General features: G+C 41.4%; 1 protein-coding gene across 4 annotated transcripts in view; it reads left to right on the forward strand.

Annotated features, from left to right (window-relative positions):
* WDFY3 (WD repeat and FYVE domain containing 3) overlaps positions 1–14,021 on the forward strand; it is a 370,646-nt gene that overhangs the window by 324,099 nt on the left and 32,526 nt on the right. For all 4 annotated transcript variants that reach the window (XM_073600175.1, XM_073600184.1, XM_073600201.1 and 1 more), the window contains 5 exons: positions 73–153; positions 6,147–6,201; positions 9,502–9,621; positions 12,255–12,372; positions 13,082–13,188. In XM_073600175.1, coding sequence (XP_073456276.1) covers positions 73–153; positions 6,147–6,201; positions 9,502–9,621; positions 12,255–12,372; positions 13,082–13,188 — 481 coding nt within the window. The remainder of the gene's footprint in view (positions 1–72; positions 154–6,146; positions 6,202–9,501; positions 9,622–12,254; positions 12,373–13,081; positions 13,189–14,021) is intronic.

Raw genomic sequence — 14,021 nt, forward strand, 5'->3', positions numbered from 1 at the left:
AATGCGTGTGCAAATCAAGTATATAAAATATGCTAGTGACCAATGATTGACATTTCATGTTTTGTTGTGCAGGTTTTTGGCAGTTGTGCCATCTTTGACAGACAGTTCAGAATCTGTTTCTGGACAGCGCCCAAACACAAGTGTGGAACAAGGGTATGTATAGCTTTTCAGCATCATTCCGGATTTCTGGCTTCCCCTTGGATTTAAAACAAACACAAGCCAAAACTGTCCCATTGTAAAGGGGACTTCTACCTTGATGGTTAAAACCTTGCCCAAGCCACAGATATCTCCTCTCTATTCTTGGCCCTTATGTTAGCCCCTTCCCTCCAATCAGTTCTCAGCTCTCCTCACAGAGTGTAGCTCAAACAAGCTATATAAATTCTGCACTTTGAATGGATGTAGAGAAGAGAGGGCTGCAGATAAACATGAAAGACTTATAAAGGAAGATTTGTTTCATCTCCGTGTATCACTTGAGGGTAATCATTTCACTGGTTATATGGGAAGGTTTACAACCACTGTAAAGCTAAACTCATAAATCATTTTATTTGAATATAATGCTCAATAGCCACAAAGGATTTAAATCCACCACGTAAAAGTAGCAGTGATATAATCACTTGTTTTGCACGTAGCCTTAGCTATATGTATAGAAGGTGAACCAACTACAGGCTGCCTATACAAAAAAACCTCCAGAAAGGGACACAAGACCAGTCACTGCACAAGAAGAGAGAGTAGCAGTGACCAGTCATTATTACAGGAAACTCCTAAACAGAGGCAAAATGCAAAAGTTATTTAATGCCAGATTATTGCCCAAATTTAGAAGAAATAGAGAAAATAGATTCAAGTAGGAATACACGTGTCTTGTATTTAGACTACAGATTTAGCACAAAGTTCAGCTTTAAGGCGTATGATCAGACATGTCCTGACCCCCCCCCCGCACAGCCATTCACTGGAAAGATTGGAAAGATCAGTGTGCTGCTGTTTCTTCTCCATCACCACTCTGTGCACCTCTTCTCTGCTTCTCTGATCTGAGAACAGGGAGTATGTGATCCCTTTACAAAAACAAAAAAGCGGGGGGGGGGGTGTATTTATAATATTTTTTAAATATATACACAAATGTTTTACCTTTCGTTTCTATTTTAAACTGTATAGGTTGTTTTACAAGATGAGGGTTTACCTACATTAAACTGCAAAATGCATGCAGAAAGCGATCCACAGTTGTGTTAACAGTGTATTTTTGTACTGTGCTGGTCTACCCCACTTGTCAGTATTCTTGTGATCTGAGAACCCCTGCCCGTTATGCAAGAGGACTATTCCCAGACACACCCTCCGCAGGCTCTTTGCTGCTGTGCTGAAACGTGCACCACACCGCCCCCTAACTGCAGCTCAAAAGTGACAGCTGCCCACACGTTAAAGCAGAGCTTTTAGTGTGAAGGCAGTTTGAATGGGTCCTAAATGTTAGCGGAAGTTACATGGAATGGGCTTTAGGAACTATGCCCCCACCCCGTACACTCTTATGAAGGATGAGGGATCTGCATCCCAGTACCTGAAACTCTGTGTAAAATAATGCATAAGCAAATTTCAAATGAGTGTATCTTGTTAAAAGTGCATTATTTATAAAAAAAAAGAAATGATGGATTCCATTATCTGTTGTGTTTTTTTTTTAATTAGTTTTAGTACACAAAATACAAAACAAAGTACAACAAACGGACAACCGTCATTACAATGCACCAGTAGTCTATACAGCTCCATTGAATACATTAAAGTTTCTCATTCAAGGATAAGGCTTTACATCATAGTAGAAATACATGCAATACAATATCCACATCATAACTAAGAAAATCTCAAGACCAGAACTATTTTGGGCTCCACAAATTTCCAGAGCATACCCACCCCAAGACATTTAATAATAGTAGGTACTGAATCTGATACAGTAGACATGTGACTCACCCAATTTCCCCACACTTTATCAAATTTGCCTGGTACTCCTCTATTTCTGTTATCTGTTTAATATTAAATTTCTGTTTGCAAATGGATGAATGCTGTTACTTCAGACAAAGTAAAACACAACAGTCAGATACTTCAGTGAGTTTGAAATCCTATTTATAAAACCCTTAAAATAGAGGATCAGATTTAAGGCTATAGATAAGAAGACGTATTCATCAGGCTGTCACTATAATCATCAAGTCTTTGGTTTCCAACGTTTACATTGACAAATGTATAATTATTCTGTCAGGAGAAATGAAAGGGATGCTTCACTAGAGGTTACATTGTGTTCCGAACCACTTTTAATTGTCTAGTTTAACACATCTGTCTGATAACTGGAATGGTTTCTCTAATGTTCTAGGGCCTCTATAGAAAAGACTGAAACTGATATTTTGACATTTTAATAGGCAGTAGCAATTCCAACAGTTTTACCTACTTAATGTCCCCACTCATTTTCATTGTACTTCAACGAAGGTAAAAAAAATTCACCCAGCTAATTTTGTATTTGTAGATAGATTTCATGACATTTATAACATTTTTCAGCTAGTCTTTCACAAAAAATATGCAGTAGTTTTCTTTGAACTTGGCTAAAGAACTGTCCTTAAAGAGGCTGGATTTTTTAATTCTCATAGCATTGTACAATTTTATTCTGACTTAATCCATTCACCTCCACTCCTCACCCCTTTCATATCTACTTTCTGCTACCATTAAAGGCCCCTTTCACACCAGCAAACAGATCGGGTCTGCCTGTCCGTTTTTCAGGCGGACCCGATTGGACCACCCATTGTTCTCTATGGGGCGGTGTATGTCAGTGGACATGCTTCCGCTGTCACCCGCCGGCATCTGATCCACTAACAACGGACAGATGGGGATATGTTCGCCATCCGTCCAGGGGATCGGATGATAAATGGATAGAAACACATGCAGGCCGTTGCCATCCGACTGCCTCATAGAGAACAGCGGGCTGTGTCCGTGTCTGCTCTGCATAGCGGAGAGGAGACGGACATGTCTTCCACCTGCTCAGTGGGGATCAGCGGGAGATCCCACCTTAAGCAGGCAGAACTGCTTGGACGGATTCCGCCACATGTGAACGGGGCCTTATACGAGGGACACATTGGGTGGATCATACATTAGGGCAGCATCATTTACATTCGCTGAAGGATAACTAAATGCTTTCTTGAAGCTTTCAATGTCTTAAGAATTCCAGGTATGGATATTTTATAAATGGTTTTATTGCTCCAGCTTGGACCAATGTAACTATGTATATACCATACCTGCCTGATGCCCCTGAAAGCTGGAAATCGCTAAAGTAGACTCCTCTAGACCAGTGATCTAGTCCAGTGATCTCCACTTGATTTCAGATTCTGCGCAGAGTGGCTGCCCTGCTGCATTGTGAACACAAGAGGTGGGCAACATGGCATTGGTGCCATTCAGAGACTTTTCTCATACAGAAACTGATTTTTATTGCTGTGTGTGCCCCTGTTAGACAGATTTTGTGTATTTGATCAGTGATGGGCAAGAACTTCAGAGGAGAATGCCCCAACAGGTACACAGGCAGCTATAATTGCAATTAACCATCGGGCTTATATTGCTGTCTTTGTCCTCATTAGAGGGATTTGCTTCACTTCCTAGATCGGGGGTGTCAAACTGAATTTCATTGTGGGCTGCATCAGCATTATGGTTGCCATCAAAGGGACAGTTGTATCTGTAAGACTAGATGTCCAGAGCAGCCCACTCCCCTTGCATCAGATGTCAAGAGCCCCCCGCCATCAGAAGTCAGTCTCTCACCCTCCCTTACATCACAGTGCAGCTGGGGGTGGACCTGGGAAGAAGACAGTGCAGGGTCTGGAGTCCGCTGAATGCTGAGACCAGGGGAAGTGGAGAGGAGGAGGGGGGTACATGTGCATGCACAGCTCGTCCAACATTTACAGCACTGCTCTGTGCTGTGAAGATCTGACTCCCGTGTGCAGAACTGATGTCATGGTGGCCCGGCCAACCAAGTGGCACAAAGAGTCCTAACTTGGAAGGAAGACTAGGAGAAGATGGAAGCGTCTTTGGCAGGCACTGAAGGGGATCACTTGGTAAGTATGTGCTAGCATGCAGTGCATACTAACTCATTATGGCATTAAGCTCCAGGGGGGCATTTTTTTTATGCAGAGGTTCAATTCTACTTTTAAGAATCTCACACAGAATTGCCTTGAATTGAGACAGTCTTTGCTAAGAAGTATCCTGTGGCATATAAATCATAGGTTTTGGTTCACTGATCTGCTGAAATGCGCCTTTTATTTTTTTTTGGGGGGGGGGGGGTTTGTTTGTTTTGTTTTTTCTTGATAGCCCACTTTTCCTTCATCCTGACAATCCACTACTAAAGAATTACCCCCATCTTCAATTAAGTGGAGTTCCACCCAAAATAAAAAAAATAATTTAATTAATGTGCATGAAATAAATAAATAAAAAAACATTTGGAGAAATTTTCTTTTTAACTCACCTCTTAATGCCTGTTGCTAGGGGGTCCCTCGTAGTCTCCTTACTCACCCCGGCTCCTTACATCACTTCCCTCGGCGCCGTAAGGGAGAACAGCTCTGCCCCTCCCTATAGGCAATCATCTGGGACACATCACAGGTCCCAGATGATTGCGCGGCCAGTCACAGCGTGCGGTTTGAGCATGCGCAGTGGGTGCCAGGCTGTGAAGCCACAGCTGGGCGCCCACAGTTACAATGCCGGCGCCGCCAAGCGGAGGGGGAGACGAGCGGGCTTTGATCCCCCACATCGCTGGACCCTGGGACAGGTATGTGTCCGATTATTAAAAGTCAGCAGCTGCAGTATTAGTAGCTGCTGACTTTTAATTTTTTTTTTAAGCGGAACTCCGCTTTAAAGTACTTAAAGGGGTTGTTTTTTTTTTAAATAACAAACATGTCATACTTACCTCCACTGTGCAGTTCGTTTTGCACAGAGTGGCCCCCGATCTACCTCTTCTGGGGTCCCCTGGTGGCGCTATCGGCTCCTCCCCACATCGGTAAACCCCCTAGGAGAAGCATTCTCCCTGGGGGTTACCGTGTGGGCGTGCTCCCTTGTCAGGCTTTTGCATCTTTAGACACAGCATGCTGGACTCGGCCCCGCCCCCTGGCGCCCACGTCATTGGATTTGATTGACAGCAGCGGGAGCCAATGGCTGCGCTGCTGTCAATCTATCCAATCAAGAGCAGAGACAACGGGCAGAGAGGTAGAGTGTGTCTCCGTCGTGGGAACGAACGGGCTCAGGTTGAGTAAAACGGGGGAGCCGGGGACAGATCGGACACTTTTGGCGCTATTTTGGGACCATTCACATTTATACAGCGATCAGTGCAATTAAAAATGCATTAATTACTGTGTAAATGTGACTGGCAGTGAAGGGGTTAACCACTAGGGGGCGCTGTAGGGGTTAAGTGTGTCCTAGGGAGTGATTCTAACTGTGTGACACGACACTGATCACCGCTCCCGATCACAGGGACCTATGATAAGTGTCACTAGGCAGAACGGGGAAATGCTTGTTTACATCAGCATTTCCCCGTTCTTCCTCAATGTGAGACCATCGCGGGTATCCCGCGGGACCCGCGCTCACACTCACGGAGCTTGCGGCCAGTGCGCGCCCGCAATCCGCTTCTTAAAGAGCAACGTACAGGTACGTTAATCTGCCTGTACGTGCCCTTCTGCCGACGTATATCGGCATGAGGCGGTCGTCAAGCGGTTAAGGTGAAAAAACACTAGGGTTTACAACCCCTTTATTAGGCATTTAGAAAAAAAAAAGTTGATTTTTGACAACATGAGTTTTTCTTTACCCCCGCCACCGAGTACATTTGTAAAGCATTTAGCTGTCAAAAAATGATTTGTTTTTGTGCTTCACTTTGTACAATAAAATCTTGTATGTTGTTACTGCTTAATTAAAATGTCTTCAGCAGCCCACAATTCCTACACTACAAAGTAAACTTACTTATAATTTAAATCATTAGTCAATCATAATTTTTTTGTGAATGTATACCCTTGAGACATGTTTGATGCTTTGCAGAGTATTTAGATGCAAATGGAAAGATAAACATTCTGCGCGATATGAACTAGGTCACCATATTCAACTAAAAGATTTCTAGGCTGTGCATTATTCCAAATTTTTCCTTTTATCTCCTATAGATCTGGGCTTCTGAGCACTTTAGTGGGAGAAAAATCTGTTACACAGAGATGGGAGGTAAATGAAGTGCATGCTTTGTATATTGAATGTTAAAATTGATTTCTTATTAAAGAATGTTACCCAACATTTCTTATTCATGATATGTGCCTGTTGTACCATGTACTTGTATGAAAATGTGTCCTATTCTCTTTGTATTAATTCCTTTGTGTGAAATCCCTGGTGTTCCTGCCAGTACCTCCTGCTTTCCTATTAAAAACCCACCACACTAGGCATGAGAGCACACCGTGGTCAGTTATCTAGCTGTGCAGAGAACTTAGCCTGCTGTTCTCCAATGATCAGACTTGTCCTGACACCCCCCTCTCCCCTGCACAGCCATTCATTGGGAATATCAGTGTGCTGCTGCTTCTCCTCCCCCAGCTCTTATGCAGCTTAGAACAGAGGGAATGTGATCACGTATAAAAAAGAGAAAAAAGCCTTTATAATGGTTTTTATATCTTTACATAAATGTTTTGCCTTCCATTTCTATTTTAAACCGAATGGGTTCTTTTACAAGGCGAGAGTTTACATTCTCTTTATTGTGGATTATCGAATTGTGTTTTTAAAAGATTTACTCTCACCTACTAGAACCAGACCTAATAATCTACTCTGTACACACATCTATAAATGTAGAAGCTTAGATTTAAAGTAATGCCATTGATTGGTAGAATTTAGTGCAACTGTTTGAGGAATGCTGGCCTCTTCTTCAAGCAATATGGAAATGGCATCTACAAAAGCTAACATTTGTGCTTCTGCAGAACTGGCCTTGTAACAGAATAAACACACAATGGGTTAGAAATTTGCTCCAACTAGAAAAAGCCAGAGAAAGTTAGTGCTGGAATCAGAGCAATGTGGCTCTACTCTGGACCTAAAAAAGTTCCCACTGTATATGTCACATGGGGGGGGGGGGGTTACTAAAACTGGAGCACTCAGAATCTGGTGCAGCTATGATCGTAGCCAATCAGCTTCTAACTTCGGCTTGTTTAACCACCTCAATACAGTGCATTTTCACCCCCTTCCTGCCCAAGCCATTTTTCAACTTTCAGCGCTGTCGCACTTTGAATGACAATTGCGCGGTCATACAACACTGTACCCAGATGAAATTGTTATCATTTTTTCCCCACAAATAGAACTTTCTTTTGGTGGTATTTGATCACCTCTGCGGTTTTTAATTTTTGCGCTATAAATAAAAGAAGAGCGACAAGTTTGAAAAAAAACACAATATTTTTTATTTTTGCGATAATAAATATCCAATTTTTTTTTCTTTAAAACAAATTTTTTCCTCAGTTTAGGCCAATACGTATTCTTCTACATATTTTTGGTAAAAAAAAATCGCAGTAAGCATATATTGATTGGTTTGCGCAAAAGTTATAGCGTCTACAAAATAGGGGATAGATTTATAACATTTTTATATTTATTTTTTACTAGTAATGGCAGCGATCTGCGATTTTTATGGTGACTGTGATATTGCGGCGGACACATCTGACACTTTTGACACATTTTTGGGACCATTCACATTTATACAGCGATCCGTGCTATAAAAATGCACTGATTACTGTATAAATGTGACTGGCAGTGAAGGGGTTAACACTAGGTGGTGTTTGAGGGGTTAACTGTGTTGCTAGGGAGTGTTTCTAACTGTAGGGGGCGGGGACTCACTAGGGGAGGAGACCGATCGGTGTTCCTCTGTACTGGGAACACACCATCGGTCTCCTCTCCTCTGACAGGACCGTGGATCTGTGTGTTTACACACACAGATCCATGGTCTTGCTGTGTTACCGGCAATCGCGGGTGGCCAGCGGACATCGCGGCCGCCAGACACGCGCACCGGGTGCCCAGTGACCTGGCGGGCGCGCGCCCCCTGGTGGGCCGGGAAAGCGAGGCCGTCATATGATGCCCGCCCGCAACGAGAGCTGCGCCGCCTGGCCGTCAATGGACAGCCGGCGGTCAGCAACCAGTTAATAAAGCTTGACAATAAAACCTAGAAGCTGATTGGTTCCTACAGTATGCAGAGCTGCGCCAAATTTTGCACTTTCCAGGTTTAGTAAATCCACCCAAGCTTAGAATTTTATATCAAGCTTTTAGTAAGGTTAACGTTAAAAGATTGAAATGCTCACTTCAATAAGAGAAGATGGATAGCCTTTTAGAGCCTGCTTTTCTTTAAAATGCACATGCTCATTATAGCCTGGCAGTACTGTCTGTACAGTTTCCTTAATGTTTACCAAAACTTTGGGGCAAATAGACTGTTCACTTTGCAAGTGCAGTTGCTCTGAGCTTGGTAAATAAGGTAAAGCTACACTTTACAAAGAACCAATCACATGCAAGGACATTTTTGTTAAAAAAAATGCATTTTTGCTTGCACATGATTGGTAGATGGAAGTCAACAGAGCTCCCCCTCATTTACTTAAGTTCTGGAGCAACTGCCCTTGCAAAGTACACAGTCTGTTTGCTTTTTGTAAATCAACCCCTAAGTAATATGCAGCAAACCCACCCCCTTTTTCTGCTCACAGACCAGCCTGTATCCTCCTTGATTCCTTGCAGCCAGGTGCCAAGGAACTGGAGTCCTTTCTTGCTCCACTGTAGTTCAGCATCCAAATAACAGGCCACACTCGCAATCTGTTCAGCTCCAGCCCAGGTGTATTGCAATGAATGCACGCCGCTCACTCCTACCCAAAGCCATGCTTCCAACATGTTTCACCAACAGCAGGGCTTAATCATGAGCAAGCCTTGCTGTGAGTAAAACATGTTAGAAGCATGGCTTTGGGTAGGAGTGAGCAGTGTGCTGTCATTGCATTAAACCTGGGCTGGAGTTGAATGTCTTTGGTGCGCAGCCCGATATTTGGAATATGTAATGTGGGCGTTTACATAATCCATTCAGTTTCTATCCAATCATGCATTTTACTTGTGCAAAAGAAGGGTGATCAGCACACTATAGACAAAGTTGTTCCAAGGTGGGAATTGCCATAGCTTATTGATGTAAAGCAGATCGTAACATGCATTTAGGTTAGGGATAGCTTGGTACATTACTGGCCCAGTACTAAAGAAGGCTGATCATCTAGCCTGTATGATTCTGTTTGTTCATTCCTGTCTGATCCTGTTTGTTGTGCAAGCATGCTTGAATAGAAAGCAGTGGCTTGCTGATTTTTGAGTTAGATCTGGCGCTTGGGTAAATCACCACTCAGCGTGACTCGTCGCCTGGCTGCTATGTGATTTATGTGCCATTTTACCTCCTAGCATCGCTTTAGAGATAAGCTCCATACAATATGCAAACAGCTCTTTTTTCTGCTGTTTGGTTAATCTTCTGCTCTTGTCTTTGCACAGAGGGGAGAAATCAGCAATTTCCAGTATCTGATGCACCTAAACACTCTGGCAGGCCGATCATACAATGACCTCATGCAGTACCCTGTCTTTCCTTGGATCCTGGCGGATTTTGACTCAGAGGTAATGATTGTTTTTTTAATACTGCTTCACTGGTTGTCTTTGTTTTATATATAAAAAAAAATGTTTGTCTTCTGTGAATATGGTTTAAAAACTATCCTGCTGTTGAAAAAAATGGTAAAATGGGCACTAGTCAAGAAATGACTTCGTATTAAATTAGCATCATCTCTTTGTTCCCCTCGGGGCACAGTTGCTTGTTTTTAGCATGAACAAATACAAAATGCAGAGCCATTTAACCACATTGAATATTGCTGCTGTGGATGTGTATACTTTAATCACTGCAAGCATGATTTCTGCAGTGGGGTATTTAAACTGCATGGACTCTAGCAATTTGCCTAAGTTTTTAGACTACACATAGCACTTCAAAGGCGATCAAATATACCCCGATCTGTTGACAATAGAGTATAATGTCCTGTAAAAAGCTGCGCTGAAAATTGCTAAGAGTCCATATAAATGACATCAAAGGGGATTTCTCCAAATCCTTTTCAAGTGAAAACACCACCACCGTGCACTTCTAAGCAGTAGTGACAATCCACCCTAGTAGTTGGGCCTGCTTACCAGATGGCAAGCATAAAAGGGCAAGTGGCTTTAGCCTAGCCAAGGCCTTTTAGCTTGCTGACGCTCCCGGTGTTCCTATGGGGGGTAAATCTCCAGGCTTGCTTAGATTGTCCACATATCAGCATTCAACACGAGAAACCCGGATGACCCAGAAGGAGAAAAGAACTCGCCATAGTATAAAATCCTCCAGATATTTATTAAAGAAAACAAGTAGTCACTTACATTCAAGTTAGCAAAGTTGTGTATACAAAAAGAGCCGGCCGGCATACAAACAAACGGAGCCCGTCCTCTCACTCCGAAAGCGTGGTGACGTCAATGCGTACCTTCCCAAAAGGTACTAAGCAAGCCTGGAGATTTACCCCCCATAGGAACACCGGGAGCGTCAGCAAGCTAAAAGGCCTTGGCTAGGCTAAAGCCACTTGCCCTTTTATGCTTGCCATCTGGTAAGCAGGCCCAACTACTAGGGTGGATTGTCACTACTGCTTAGAAGTGCACGGTGGTGGTGTTTTCACTTGAAAAGGATTTGGAGAAATCCCCTTTGATGTCATTTATATGGACTCTTAGCAATTTTCAGCGCAGCTTTTTACAGGACTTTAGATTTTGGTGTAATCGCACTATATGCTGCTGCTTATTTATTTTATTTTATTTATTTATTTTTAGGTTAGCGCGGTTCTTCCTATTTAAATAGAGTATAATATTGATTCTAAGTTATCAGGCCCGTGCTACATCATTATGCTGAAGTGTCTTCACTGCATGGGTTTCATTTCAACTGAAAAAAAAAAATATTCAATGGAGATGTCTCTATTCATCTTATCCTAATTTCCCATCAGAACCATAGCAAAGGTTACAATTAGGAGAGCAATTTCCTCCAGAGTGGCTAAATTGATGAAACTGGACATCAGGACTCCTAAAGAATCCCATGGTCCAGTTTTACAGAGTTCACATACATTTTTTAAAGTTTGTCTAAAGGCCAAACATTTTTAGGTAAAAACCGCTATTTCAATATGAGATTTCACAATATAAGATTTCACTTCATAGAAAGTTGTTATGGGAACAAGTTTGTCCATTAGAAGATTTTCACTCTGCTGCTGCTCTGGCAGCAACCCAAAATGTTGAATTTACAAGAAAAATACTACCTTGGATATTTGTTAATGTAACCTCCCCCCCTACACACACACACACACACACACAATTCCCAAACAACCACTTGGGACAACAGTAAGGTTGTTGTGATGACACATGCTCCCAACATTTTAGGCTCTCCTTCATGAAGTATCTTAAATAGTACTGAAGTGAATATTAACCGGTGTCATGTAGATATGATCCTGTTTGTGTCCCAGAGAAATTGGAATTTTTTTTTTTTTTTTAAGTTAAAAAAAATCTGTTTAATACTGACATATGTAAACTATGTGCATGAGTTGACAGTAGATTTTTTTTTTTATGTTTTGGTCATTTTTTCCCCTAGGGACAATGTCTTTTTCCTAGGACAAATGTCAACCTATATACTTTTTTTCCTTTAGTGATAAGAAGTGTACTACACTCTTCTGTCCTATAATTCACAGTGATGAGAGGAGAAGTGTGAATTTAGTTTCCCATTATTTTAAGGGTACTGTACTTACCCTGAAGTTTAGTTGCCCTTGCAGCTGATACCCTTTTGGGTTGATGGAAAGATATCTCTGAATATGAATATGATGAGGGACCTAATGAGGAAAAGATCCCAGAAGCTTAAAGCGGAAGTAAACCCATCCATAAAAAAGTTTCATTTCCGGCACATGCCGGCAATGTAATACTCCCATTGGTTGTGCTCGCAACCATATTGTTAAACCATCCAATGGCTGGTGTCATAACTGATCACATGTGCAGCATCATGGCAGTTGTAGATTAAACAGAGGCAAAGATGGCAGCTTCCTTAGCTGAAAACGATAGGAGGGTTTACTTACACTTTGAATGCCTACAAGGACATTTAAGATAATGAAAACATACAGTCTTGTTGTTCACAAATCCAGGAAATTTGAATTGATTTGATTTGAAAATGGGACAATTTGTTAATAGTAAAATGTTTGATATTTTGATTTAAGGAGCTGGATTTGACAAATCCCAAAACATTTAGAAATCTTTCTAAGCCAATGGGAGCCCAGACTGATGACAGGCTTGCACAGTATAAGAAACGATACAAGGACTGGGAGGATCCTAATGGTAAGGTCCTAAAATTACTCAATGAGAAGAAAAATGTAAATAAAAATATGCTTAACTTTTTTTTTTTGCCTTTTTTTTAAATTTTAGTACATATGATTTAAGATGTTTAGTTTCATGAACAGATTGAAATTATACTACAATTTAAATATTAACCTGGGGGGAAATGTACAAAAAGTGGAGCAGACAGAATCTGGAGCAGCTGTGCATGACAAGCAATCAGCTTCTTAAGCCTAGTACACACTACTAGTTTTTTTTTTTTTTTTGTTCAACCCAGCAGGGCTGAACAAAAAAAACCTGACAGCTCAGGAGGAGCCGCTATACTAACTATCCGATGTTAGTACAACCATCTTCCCTGCTGTGCTATTGTTCTTCCCCCACCAGAACTTTCTGGTCAGTGCTCTCAGCCAATTGGCAGCCGACCGGGCTGAATGTTGGCAGGTTTCTATTGAATGGGTTGATGCCGTCTGATATTTGGCCCAGGTGTACTAGGCTTTACGCTTGTTTGGTTAACATTTAAAAATGAAAAATAGAAGCTGATTGGTAGACATGCACAGATGCTCCAGATTCTGGCTGCTCATCTTTTAGTAAATTCCCATCACTGTCTTTTGTGAAAATGTTCACTCTTTGGCATGGAAGTGGCAGTATTATATTTTGGATACTTCAGAAAACTACACAATTTGTCATTATTCTAATGATTTTTTTTTTACAGGGGAGACACCAGCGTACCACTATGGAACCCATTACAGTTCTGCTATGATTGTGGCATCTTACCTTGTTAGGATGGAACCATTTACTCAGATCTTCCTCAGGCTTCAGGTATGGTGCATTTTTAGGATTGCCAACAATCCTAGTTCTGATAATCTGAAGGGCTTGAAAAGAAATTCTAGTAGCAGAGTATGCTTTTGTCATTACCAGACAGCAATGATCTGCCTAAATCGTTAGCTTGAGTAAATTACATATGTAATTCTACCATTGTTTAAACAATGGTGGATTCCATCAATTTTTGAATAGAACAGGATAGTTTTAGAACATCTGTCTTGTTTTTGTTGTTGTCCCTGTTTGAAAGATTTCCTATTACTTCCTGCAAGCACAGGAAGTGATCAGAAATCTCCAATGGAGACATATTGTTAGTAGAGGGGGAAGGGTTCGAATTTGTTGTTGCTGTCTGTACAGTCCAGGCCTGCTGACATCCACACGTGCCATTTGGCTCACATGCTCCCCCCTTCCCATGGCCTTTCCTCCTCTATCCTCTTGCAGGATCCAAGATCCCATTCCTTTGTTTTCAATATCTATCCTACCTACAGCAACTGACACTCAGAAGTATAACATGTAATATTTTTTTTTCACATAATTGGCCTGTGCTTGCATTTTCTTTCAGTTAAATTTTGCAGCAAAAATATGTACAAAAAAAATGGTGTAAATATGGATCAAAGTATCATCATTTGCATTTAAAAGCAGCATGTTTTAAACCAATGTTCTTAAATTAAAACTAGTTACTACTTTTATAACAGTACTTGTCAAGTTCCTTCCATATATGGGTTAGCTTATTTCCAGAACACTTTGTCATGCATACATTTTGTAATAAGTAATTCCTATTTCTGTATAAATATTTACAAAAGTATCCCTTGAGTATTCCTGAGTAAAGGCTC

Source organism: Aquarana catesbeiana, linkage group LG01, assembly GCF_042186555.1.
Source record: "Aquarana catesbeiana isolate 2022-GZ linkage group LG01, ASM4218655v1, whole genome shotgun sequence".
Taxonomy (NCBI): Eukaryota; Metazoa; Chordata; class Amphibia; order Anura; family Ranidae; genus Aquarana; species Aquarana catesbeiana.